This window comes from Camelina sativa, chromosome 19 (assembly GCF_000633955.1).
Source record: "Camelina sativa cultivar DH55 chromosome 19, Cs, whole genome shotgun sequence".
Classification (NCBI taxonomy): Eukaryota; Viridiplantae; Streptophyta; class Magnoliopsida; order Brassicales; family Brassicaceae; genus Camelina; species Camelina sativa.
In genome coordinates, this window is record NC_025703.1 from 14085349 (window position 1) to 14098852 (window position 13504).

Sequence of the window (13504 nt, forward strand, 5' to 3'; positions counted from 1 at the left end):
TTTCCGGCAATCATAACATCAGTAGCCCTCATGAGACCGTCGGGTAGCGAGTGTCGGCATCCATACAAGTTGTCAAACTGTATAAAGCAAACAAATCATTAGTGAAACAGAGCAAAAACAGAGAAAAAAAACAGAACATATATCATTAACAATATCGTCCACATTTTGGTAATGTAAACATTGCATTATTATTCACACAAATTAGGCAAAACAGTATCAGATCTAGTCTTCTAAAGCTACAATGTGACACATATAGATCAAAATTAGCAATTACCTTGCTCTTGGTGACAGAGTCATTGACGTTAATGGCAGGGAACAAGAGAGCTCCAGTCTCCTGCATCTGATAAAGCCTCTTAACACCAGTGGTAGTTTCCTCAGAGACACCAACCAATCTCTCCTTCATCTTATGGTACTTCTTAGGATCAACTTGAAGACCTTCTTTGATAATCGCCAACACGATCTGAAACTCGGGGTTATCAGTAGACGTCGGGTCAGGGAACGTACCAGTCTTCTCAAAGATCTCTTCAGCTTTAACACCCTCATGGATCAAGAGAGTAGCATCACCACCGTCATCAACGATTAGATCAGGACCACCACCGGGACCCCAGTCAAGAGCTCTCTCCGTACACCACCAATACTCTTGAAGAGTCTCACCTTTCCAAGCGAACACAGCGGCGGAGTCACGAGCGATGGCGGCCGCGGCGTGGTCTTGAGTTGAGAAGATGTTGCAAGAACACCATCTGACTTCAGCGCCAAGAGCGGTTAGGGTTTCGATCAAGACGGCGGTTTGGATCGTCATGTGGAGTGATCCGGTGATTCTTGCTCCTTTGAGTGGCTGAGATGGTCCGAACTCGGTAATGCAAGAGACGAGTCCAGGCATTTCGACTTCGGCTAGCTCGATTTCGAGACGGCCGAAGTCGGCTTGAGACATGTCTTTGACCTTGTATTCACGGCCACTTGAGGTTTTCTCAACAAGCAACGCCATTTTTTTGAGTTTTCTTTGATCTGTGTGGATCTCTGTGAGTGATGTGGGAGGAGACAGGGGAAGGTAAGGGGAGTGAGGTTAAATAGATAAAGGCGGGAGTGAGATGGACGGTTGAGATTAGTTTGTAGAGAGAGTTTGGTGGATCTGGTAAAAGACATTGACTTTTCATCTTTCCCTTTTTTTTTTTTTAGATTATCCGAAAAGAGTGACAATTCTGTTTTTGACTACCTCTGTAAAAAAATTCTTAATCATGCAAAAATTAGATTTGGTTATCTACTTAGTACTAATTTCTTTGCAAAATAGGGGACAAGAAAAACAATTCTGTTTCGGATATAAAAATTCAAACTAATTAATCTGACATTATGTTATGAAAATCAAACTATTTTTTGTTATTATATCATCAATTTTTAAAAAGCAATTACATGCAAATTTGGTCAACGTAGGTTTTAAATTTGGTTAAGCTCTGTTCCTGCAATTTCATAAAAGTTGTTGCTATTTTAAGGCAGCAAAATTAGGTTCAAATAAAGTCTTTGGACGAGGAAAGTAACAAATTAAACACGTTTGTTCCTAGTACTAACATAATAGTTAAGGGTAAAACTTGTTTACGTAAAAATATTTTGAGTTATATATTAAAGCGAACAGGTGATTTATCAAATGGACTGCATGCACGACCGAATGTTAAAAATTTTAAGAATATTAGAATTTTTGTGCATGATGCCAATTTTTTTACCAATAGTATATTCCGGATGCATTAAACCACAACTAGCAAACAAGCCTTCACATACTGCTTTTAGCAGCAGGTCAGGATTTTACTTAAAACGAGGCCACTTGCTGTCGTTCTTGATAGATCTTCTTCTTCTTATACGTCTGGTGGGTCACTACTCACTAGTGTCGTTCTTCCATTATCTCTGCCTTTCATACCGATATTTTCATAAGAAACCGACCCCATTCATAGTTTGTGTGTGGGTCTCTCCTTGTAACCTATATTATTGAATGTACTTTATTCTTAAGCCAAGCATATATTTTGAACGTCGGTGCCGAGTATGTGCACCGGATTGTGGAAGAGCGTCGGTGGATCTGAATTAATACCCTACCATCAACAAGACAAATAATAAACTAAAGGCAAAAGTAAGGTGAATTCATTAACTATCCATTTTTTGTGTGTTTCCTAAATATTTTGAGTATTTTAAACTAGAAATGAGACGTTGCAACTTGCAAGTATAGGAGCGATGTCAGTTTGTTCCTTTGATATTTTGCAAAAGATATATTAAGTATATTAGTTTATGTAAATTTTATATTAGTTTATGTATATTTATAGTAGCATGGCAAATGTGAATCAACCCGAGTTATAAAGTCCATAATATCGTTGAGAAAAAGTTATCTATTTATCTTACCCTAAGTATTTTAGATCAGGGGGCAGGCTGCTAGCTAACTTGTGTTTTTTCTTTCCGTGGAGCAGAAGTGTACACCTCTCATCAGGCACGGCTCAATAAAATTGAGGTCCCTGAGCTGAAAAATAGAAAAAGACCGCTTTTCTTTATGTTATTCTGAAGTAAAAAATTTTGGACCCTTTTTTCTGAAGAAAAAAAAAAACAAAAATTTCAATGGACCCTGTGCTCTAGCACCTCTGGCACATGCCTAGAGCCGGGGCTGCCTCTCATACATAAGCAACTTTTTTCTTTTCTTTTTGTTAACATACATAAGCAACTTTTGTAAGAGATACATTGTGTATTTAATATAAGAACAAAAAATTAGCTTAGTGCCTTTCTATACATTAACTTGGCTTAGTACTTTTCTATACATTAGCTTAATCAACAACCAAAATGTACTATCAATTCTTACCTAGAAACGAAAAAAGTAAAAGTAGAAGAAATAAAGTTCAAACATTGATGATCGTCACGATGTCGACAGATATTTTTATAAGTTACACGGTGTCTATTTTTTTTTGTGTAGAAGTGTCAAGGGCCACGCCACTCATTATGAAAGCTCCATAATTGGTATTGGTAAAATCTAATTCCAAAAAGATAACTTTGGCACTTTGTGCCTTTTGTGGTTCGGTTCGGTGAGAATTCCTCTATCTCAACTAACACATTCCCAAAAGTTTGTTTAAAAACGTGATTATGTTTGTGTGCATGTTGATGTATTACTATGGGCCATTAACGGGCTATCTCTTTTTCTAGTGAAATTTTGCGCTTACTTAAATAGATGCTAAGGAAATATATTTAAAAAGAACGGATACCCAACTGATGAATCCACGAAGAGAAGTGCTATGGCATAAAAAGAACAAAGTTGATTCACAATCTTTACAATCTCAAGTGAATTGGTTTCATGTTGTTACCAGGAACTACAAGAACGTTGATGTAATCTAATAAGATCATCAAGAGCTCCGAAGAATTCTACTAACCTACTCTCTCGTTAAGCCGCTTTGATGATCTTTCTATTTCAAGATTGAATTCTACAAAGTTAGCTAAAATTTATTCTGAAGCATCTACCTCTTTTTGAAATAATTAATCAAGGAACTTCTGTAAAGCTGCTAGTATTAGTTTTTCATTTTAATAGATGAACCATTAACTGAAACGTGTGTTTTTGTAACACAAATGACGGATGTAGTGAAACTAAAATACAAAATTCCACTAGTATCAGGCTATCAGCCCAACATTGTAAGAGCTTTGTGATGACCTTTACAAACAATATTTTTAGACAGTTGGACCTCACCCCTCACTAAAATCCATGTAATAGTTAAAAGACAAAATATTGGGCTTATTAGTATATCCGTATATGAGCTATTTAAATGAGGATCAGTTTGTGTTCGATGATTTCCTGTAATAAGTATATTGGAATTAGTTGGAAGAACGTGATGCTATTCATAGTCATTACATTGATGATATTACGTTTTCACAATTAAAAAAAGAGTCATTGTCTTGCCTTGGCACATGGGAAAGGGAAAGAGATTTCTTAATATTTCTCTAAGAAAAAGAAAAAAAAAACAAAAATTTCATGCATTTCAGTGAACGTCGACCCTCGCCAGACATATCAAATCACTACATCTCAATCCTCATTTTTCCACAAAAACAAATTGTAAAGTTCATTCGGGATCGATTAGGGAATAAATTGAATTACACAATTTAATATCACATATGATTCGCATCATGACATCAGTACCTCTAGATTGTTCCTCGCATTGATTAGAGTGGTGAAAAAAGCATGTCCATCTGAACAAATTATTGGGTTCAGAAGTTGCAGATGTAGCATATGTTGGTCCATACTCGCAGGTCGCAGCACTATATCCATGTTTTTTTATATGTCGTCGGTTAAAATTTTAAGATTCTTAAAAAAAAAAGAAAAATTAACGTATATATACATTTCTTATAAGAACGTCTTGAATAGTCATTTTGAAAAAGAAAAAAAAAATTGATTAGTCTATATGTCATTTTCTCATCATAAATTTTCAACCTGCCGACAAATAATTAGTTAAAATCTATGAATACACAGTTGATAATATAGTATGGTTATAAACAAGTGGCATAATAAAATTAACTAATATAAGAGTCCACAAATTCTAAGTAGGGAAAAGAAAAAAAAAAGAGAATGTGCGCTTCTCTATAAGAATTATATAATCAAGTGACAACGACTTCATATTTGATTTTTATCATCGTATGTAGTTGGAGTTAATTACTTCATGTTTAGAATTGGTGTTATCTAGTTTCTCCCATACATTTTCAACTTTGTTATAAAGAACTACATAACCTCATCCACAAATTTAATGCCCCCATCGTCTCCATAATGTTCCATGCAACATCTCTCCCATTTTGAAATTAATAATCTAGTATTCCTATATCATATCTCTCAAAAATGTGTGCTCGGAAATATATATAGACGTTCATTTTTGTTACTTCATGTTGACTCTTGTCTTTTCGAGTAGATTTGTAGGGAATAGTTTAGGAGAAGAGTCATACGTGTATATAACTTTTATTGTAATAACAAATATTGTATTTGATAAGCCCTTGAAGAAAAGAAAGAAAAAAACACTAAAATAAACTGATCATAATTGCTACAACCAGAACAAGTTAGGGTTATCCGTTTAGGACACTTGGCAAACCTAAAGATCATCCCCAACTTATTTTGTTCAATTGCAACTCCAAATATATTAGTAATTATCAAAATTTTAACCACATAATCGGATCTATCAGTCTATTCAACATTTGTACAATAATAATTGAGGAGATGATGTGAAAAAGAAATGAGGATAAAAGTATCTTCCCAACCAAGAAGAAAATGTACCTCTGCCGACAAAAAAGAGAGAGAGAGAGAGGAGGCAAAGAGATATTTGTGAAATGGAGAAGGAAGTGTAGTAGTGAGTTGTGAATGGTCTTTTCAAGTTGCAAGAAGCCAAACTATCGAGATAAATGCTAATTGGTCAACAAAGCCACTGTCTCTTTCAGAACTACTGGATTGGGAAATGGGCTTTTGGCTAAGGTAAATCTCTCGCTTTCTTGTTATTTTCGAAATTTTTGGTCGGCTATTATCTTCATGTTTTTTTTTTTGTGATAAAATATAACTTCATGTTAGTTTAATAACGTAATATGAACGTTCCGTTCACCTTTGTATCTGTGTTATTTGAACCATAACTATAAATTACTAGGTTTGAAATTTGGTGGCAATAACTACATCCTTTGACTTCTATTGAACTTCGATTTGCGGGAGTTGTATATATATATCGAACAAAAGATGGATAGATCTACATTCTTATTATTCTTCTTACACTTACACCTATTCCATTGCGGATCATTGGATTCTACAACTATGGGGAAAAAAAAAAAAATAGACACGAGCGACGAGAGTCAAAATTAATTGCCTCATTTAATGCTCAACGTGTTATGGCCTTAACTACAACAACTCTTTTGTTAATAATCTTAGTTACAACGTCGTTGTTTAATTAGATCATCATAACTGATCAACCCACCAGTATCGCTGGTGTTGGTGTCAACTCATTCTACCTTTCTGTTTTTCATACATTCTATTTTCATACCGCATCCATAGTTTATAGTCTCTATTTGTGGAACCTAAAGCTTTTTGTCGCTGTAGATTAGTATTATGACTGAATAATCAATGTATTCATATGAGAATATTTTAACGCTGATATACCTTTTGGCTTTTGGCCGCAGCTAAGTAAAAAAGCAGAAATACGTTAATTTTTAACTTATAAAGGGATGTCGAATTAGTGGCTATGTTTAGCTTTAATAATTTTCTTTTGAAACTATGATTGGAACACTGAAATTCCCAAACTTTACAGCTTCTTCCTGACAAAAGCAATACCATTTACTGCTATGTCAGCTCTATCGTATTCGTATATGTACATTAGAAGCTGTAAAGTTTTATAATCTTTAATGGAACTTGTATTCCGTTATTTTGATTGCCCAATTACGTTTCTTTTTTCTTTTTTCCTTATCAATGCAAGGACGAGTTGTTTTATAGAGTTGGGACACATATTGCATATTCGAATTGTTGCCATAGTAAAATTTTATTTCTCTATGTAATTTATATATTTTTAGATTGAATGATTAAAATGAATTGAAAAAAAAACCAAGTTGGTGTGAAGAAATGGATTGACTAAAGCTTAATATTCGGTGAGTATATTACATATGTCTAAAGGTTTCAAAAAGCTTATATGCTGATCTTTTGGAGTCGTTGACTTTTGTTGAATTTGTAATTTGTTTGCACTTTCATTGTTTGTGAGAGAAAGAAATAAAGAATAGTAGCCAAATACTTTATACTAGATTAGGACCGAATAAATTATTTATAACTAAAACATAAATTATAAATTATATTTGTTAGTTAAATATGTTATAATTATATAATAATTGTTAATTTTATAGTTTAAAGTTTAAACCATATAATACTGCAATATAATTTATTTTTTACATAATATTTATTAATCAATTTAATTAGATATATCTATTTTCGGATACCGATAGTATTAACAAAATAATGAAATAATGTTTTACCCGTTTAACACCAAACCGGTCACGCTATATAACTCTGTCCCGATATATAACTCTGTCCCGAAATATTTTAACTCGCACTATATAATCTTCATTTTTAATATTTATTGTTTTGTCTTATAAATATTAGATTGAGTTGATATGTTATTTATTAAGGTTGTAAACCATTTACATTTTATAAGATTGGCGCTTCTTATAAAGTTTAAACATTTATAATACTTGAAATTCTTAAAACGGTTGAGTATTTCTCATATTTGAAGTTTCGTAAAAGTTTAAATATATTATTAATATTTTAAAGGTCTTCTAATATTTGAAGTATCATATTGAAATATTTATAATATTTATACTTCTTATAAAGTTTAAATATTTATAATATTTGAAACTTCATAAACATTTAAATATTTTTAATATTTTAACATTTTATAAAGTTTAACTTTCTAAAAACTATAAATAATTATAATATTTATACTTTTTATAAAATATAAATATTTATAATATTTAACTTTTTAAAAATCTATAAAATAAAGAACTGAAATTTTTTTTTAAGTTTGAATGTCTGATAAATCAAGCTTTCTACTCATTTTTATTATGAATCATTTTGGTTTCTTTTATAGTATGACTCTGAACAATTACCCAATTTTTTTAGGCGACGTGGGATATTGTACCCGTATTTTTTAATTCATATATTGAGTATTGTATGTCCGCTTTTAAACATTTGTATTATATCATATGCAGGAAAAAATCATAATTTTTATTAACTAAATGTATTATAAAATAATTCAAAATAATTTAAATATAAATTCAAATAAAAATGAAAGGGAGTCATATATTTATGTTTGAATGACGTAGAAAGATTTATTTATTTTTTTAAATCTTACTTATAATTAATTTTGAAATTTTTGGTAACTAATATTAAAGTCAATGCATTAAATGTAAAAACTTTCCTAAAAATATTTTTAAGCAAAAACTGCTGCAAAAATACTAGTATAGATTTGAATATTTAGTACAACAAAACACATTTACTAAAATAACTTCTTTAATGTAATATTGGTTAATTAATTATAATTAAATATTCTTATAATTTGTCAAAAATTGCACAAAAATACGGGTTTAAATCTCACTATTGTTTACTCATATTTTTGTCTTTTAGTATGTAAAAACAAGTGATAAACCTTAGCTTTTTGATAAAGACAAGTTATACAAGAAATATATATGCAGAATATTAGAAAATTACATATATCATTTCTTAAAAACGATCCAAATCATTTACACGGAATAACCGTACCGACAAAGAGTTCCGTTTTCAACTAAAAAAGCCTTTGAGAAAGGGACAAATATAGGTAGAGACTCCAAAGGCTTTTTGCCAAATCGCTTTCAGATTATTATTAAGTAACGAATTTTCAATCTTAATTTTCTCAAATATGGCTTGGACTCACCGACACTTAAGAAAAGAAACAAGAGATTAGTTTGCCAACAAGAAAATAACCTCTTCTCACCGCCGAATGGTTTCAATTAGCTTAAGTAAGCCTAGCTGACTCTGACTATGTGTCATCTATCGAACAAATTCCAATTTGGAAATTATTAGTTGCTGCAAAACAGCAAAAGATACGTCGTAGTAACTTTTTTTTTTTTTTTTGCTAAATCGTCGTAGTAACTTACATAAGCAAAAAAATATATAACAGAGAAAAAGGGACGTGGGTTACATAAAGAAATAAATGTATGCTGTAATTTCTTTTTGATTGTATATTTCTAAATTGATGTATTTAAAAAAAAAAAAAAAAACATTGGAGGTATTCTCAAAATATTACCAAAAAAAAATCTTTCATGTCCAAACTTACCAACAATTTTGTCGATTACTTTGATTAGATTATGTCAAGAAATTCACCCAACATGCAATTTTATTTTATTTTTAAACATATATTTTTAAAAAATATATTATCATTTTCATAGTCGGATCACTGCGATGTCACCTCTATCTCACCTCTTGGTAAACCATATGTTGGTCTCAAAAGCTAGATCACGTCTGGGAGGCCTAGCTCAGTTTACCTGAACCAGTTAACTTTTATAACCATGCATGCATGCATCCATCTCATATTTTGAAGATAGTGACAAAAAGTCAAACTAGTGATAAAAACGTTTTCATCACCTGTAGTATGCAATTAACCCAACACTTACCGAATATTTGTCTTGCTCAGTCACAAAACCATTCGTCTGGGCCGATGATCTTCTATGATTTTGTTGAAGATCTCTTATATAAAAGCAAAATTTATATCTTACGTTTGTCTAAGAACATCCCATGGACAAAATATACAGCTTCTATAATAGATTAGCTTGAAATAAAGTAGAATTAAGTTAATCGTGGAGATTATATAATTCTGGTAGGTTTTGTCGGTGCACATACTAATTGTTACAAAATACAAACCGATCTTCTAACATCATCAATCAACTTGTTAATGATAACTAAAGTGATAAAAAATACTTTATCGTTAAGACTGTCGTCTGAAAAATTAATTATTAAAAATATTAAGCACGAGCTTCTGCAATAAATGGAGGACATGCATGGTGAATCTTCTACGAAAGCAACGAAACGAGGTTTTGGATTCCTTTAGAAACCAATGCAAAACGACGTGAATTTGTTTAAATAATCTTTACTCAGAATTTTTCAAAAAAAAACAAAAACTTAGAATCTCGAGAGATATACATATATATATATATATACATATATTTTTTTTTTTAATTGCAGCTTACAATTCTGACTCCTCGACCAAAAAATAAAATAATATTAATACTGAATGAATTATTATTTTTACTACTTGCAAAGACTTGCTTGCTATCTAATTTATCAACAGACATACACTATACGTCTCATAATTAAGGAAATTAATAACAAATAGAAAATATTGAACGAAAATAAGAAAGTAATATGTATAAAGAAGTTTCGCAATCAGACATTTTAAAACAATGATTACCATTAAGAAACCACATGTTTCTCTCCCTATTAACTTTACAACCCCAAATTTTTCTTCTGTTTGAAATTCGACCTAATGTTTTCTCCAACTTGTAACTTGTCCACACGCTCTTGATCACTTTTCCTGTTATTTTCCTAAGAAAATCACATGCAAAAAGTTTCAATGGGAAATTATTTTATCATTTTCGCAAACCACTAAGTTCTTGTACCGTCTAAAATACAGATGTATTTTATTTAAGCTTGCAGTAGAATATTGGGTTAAAAGAAAAGGTTAGTTTTGGCTCTAATGTATTTTGTAGTAAGTTTAGACATAAAGCGGAGATGTAAAGATGAATCTTAATTTGTCTTTTTACCTTTAGATTATATGCTGTTTAACTTATTCGCATATTTTGTCTATTTTCCCAACGTTCTTCCCTATTGTAACGTATCTGCTTTTGATAGTTAAATAATATGCATTAATATTGTATAAACCGGTTATAATTTCTTTGTATTCTTCTATTCTGATTTAGGTGTATTAAGTAAACCAGGTTAGAGTCTGTATATAAGACATTTTATGTACATTTTATCACTTTAATGAAAATGAGATTAATTAGTTCATTTAGTAAAATGGTATCAGAGCAAAATAACGATTGTAACTAACTTTCTCATATCGATTCCCAGAAATTTTTTTTTCGGAAAAATTCTCATTCACTTCTTCCGCAAAATTCATCTCAGATTTTGTTCTTTCAAGCTTCTATCATCAATCTCTTATTCGTTTGATCCGATTTCTCACAGTCAGCGATGGGGAAGCGAAATTGCAAATCGAAGTACAGATCTATCTCACCGGATCCAACGCAAACCACATCGCCGAGATCTTGCGAGCTACCTTATGGTTCCGTTCAAGCTCGTCGCGACTCCGATGTTCAGGAAATCAATCAAACTCGAGCGATGTTTCCCAAAGGTTCTCCACATCACTTCGAGGTATCAGATTCACCAGATAATGTTCATAGTCCCTATCATCTTCATAGCGCAGATATCATCTTCATAGCGCAGATCATCCAGGATTAGTTTTGACTGCTAGTCTGTTAGATGGAACTAATTATGGAACCTGGGTGGTTGCTATGACCACTAGTATAGAGGCTAAGAACAAACTTGGTTTTCTAGACGGCTCTATTGTTAAACATGATGAAGATGATCCGTACTGCAAGATCTGGTCTAGGTACAATAGCATGGTCAAATCATGGTTGTTGAATAGTGTTACTCCAGAGATCTATACAAGCATCCTCTACATTGAGAAGTCATCGGATATTTGGAAGAATCTCCACACACGATTTTACAAGTCCAATTTGCCACGACTTTACAAGATTCGTTAGCGGATTAACTCTCTACGTCAGGGCAGTATGACTTTCTCCTCTTATCACACACACACTCAGTCTTTATGGGCAGAATTAAGCAGTCTTCAAGCTACAACTCACTCTGTTGAAGCTTTAATCACAGAAAAAGAAACCAATCGTGTCATAGACTTCCGTATGGGACTTAATGATAACTATGATACGGTTAGGAGTCAGATTCTGATGAAGAAAACTTTGCCTACTATGTCTGAGGTTTATAATCTTCTTGATCAAGAGGACAGTCAGAAGTCAGCTCGTCTTCCCTCTCACACTAGTGTTGATCCTGCTGTTTTTCAAGTGTCCAATACTCAGGTTCAGACTAATGTTGTTACTTCAGGACAAGGGCAACAGTATGGTGGTGATTCAGCTTATCAGAGGAAAGACAAGCCTATTTGCACATTCTGTGGACGAGCTGGACACATTGCTGAGCGATGCTACAAAAGAGTTGGTTGTCGTCCGAGCCATTGTCGTCCGAGCCATTGTCGTCCGAGCCATCTTCGGGAAGCGTCAACCGAGCCATCCGTTCGATCCGTTCCACTCGAGTGGGATTTAGCTTTCGACGTCTTCATCAAAGTTGTAGGGAATTGAGTTATCTTTCCAACGCCGTTTATTTCAAGCCAATCAGAGGTTTGGTTCAAGAGTTATCATCGTTTTAGTGAATGTGTATACACCACGCTCGAGCCATGGTCCCCCGCCACGCACTCCAGCTTGTTTGATCGAGCCATGCTCCCACGCCACGCACTCCAGCTTGTCTGATCGAGACATGCTCCCCCGCCATGCATTCCAGCTTGTCTGATCAAGCCATGCTCCCCTGCCACGCATTCCATTCGACGCGCACGAACTCGATCGCACATGACGGGAAGAAAGACGTTTGGTTTCACACGCTTCAGGAGATTACCAAACCGACGCTTTACCTTGTCGTTTTAAGTTTTAGGGCTTTCCATGTTGGACTACTATATATACATTTTGTTAAGTCTTTGCTGAGGGGAATCTTTTATCTCGTATTGTATTTCTTCCCAGAATGTTTTTAACCTAGCCACAAAAATATGTTATGAGACTTGTATTCCGATATCGTGGAGATTTATTGAGATTTTGCATTTGATTCCTTCTACAAAGTTGTTCATCTTATATTTCTCTATCTTACTATGCTTGTTTCAATGTTTTCTATGTTTGCATCCTTGATGATGATTTTCGGATCTGAGTAGTGTAGTAGTTCTTGAGGATGGGATAGATTAGGTGGATGATCTTAGGATGTAGAGTGTTTAAGCTTTGATTTGTATGATTCCCTTCTGGACTAGAGTTAGAAATACTTGTTTCTCTCTGATCAATTGGAACTAGGTTTTAGACATTTCCGCACCCAAAAGGTGTTCGATGAAATGTCTGACCAACTAGTGCCAGAGACTTACGTTCCTAGCCTAAGAGATTAGTTGTCTAGGATGTTTGTTGACGTGAATGAACTTGTTTTTCATGCCATGCTTGATCATGTTTCTCTAGCGAGAGCTAGGTTTGGAAGTGGTTGAGTTTGAGTAGCTTCTGTCAAGAGATTGGATTAGCTAAGAAGTGATGTTCATTGTTTAGGGATGGTTTGCTTGTGGCATGTTAAACACTCTATAGACTAGGATACTCCATCGACATCAATTACTCCCATCCTTAGGACTTCTTTCTTTCTGATTTCTTATTACATTCCTGAGACTGTTTCGTTTCTTGATTTTTAGTTCATGCTTAGACTCGTCTCCGTTTTCATTCATTTTAGTTTCTCGTCATGCATTCTCGTTTCTAGTTTTGTGACTCATTTCCGTTTTTGTATTGTCATCATTCTAGGACTGTTCGACAAACACTCTATTTGAATTGGCTTGACTTGTGATTTCTTGATTGCATCTTAATTGTTAGTAAAGTTTCCCAAATGGATTGACACCTTAAGTATTACAACTGCATAAGGTTAATTGAACCTACTAGGAGACACAAAAATCTTAGTATCAAGTTCCTACGCCTGCTTTGGCCAATGTAGCAATCGGTGAAAGTTCAGAAACTCTCAGTGCTTCGTCTGATGATCTTACTCTAACACAGATCCAACAGCTTATGTCATACCTCAGCACCAAGCTTCAGTCTTCAAGCACCATCACCAACCCTGAAGTTCACTCTGTCTCAGTTTCCAAACCTTCTTCTTCAACAGTTTGCC

At 33.4% G+C, this 13504-nt stretch overlaps 1 protein-coding gene across 1 annotated transcript in view; it reads right to left on the reverse strand.

Annotated features, from left to right (window-relative positions):
- The window catches only part of LOC104766303 (adenosylhomocysteinase 2), a 4410-nt gene extending 3363 nt beyond the window's left edge, over positions 1-1047 (reverse strand). The window contains exon 1 of the mRNA XM_010490158.2: positions 389-1047. Within this exon, the coding sequence (XP_010488460.1) occupies positions 389-985 (597 nt within the window). The 5' untranslated portion in view covers positions 986-1047. The remainder of the gene's footprint in view (positions 1-388) is intronic.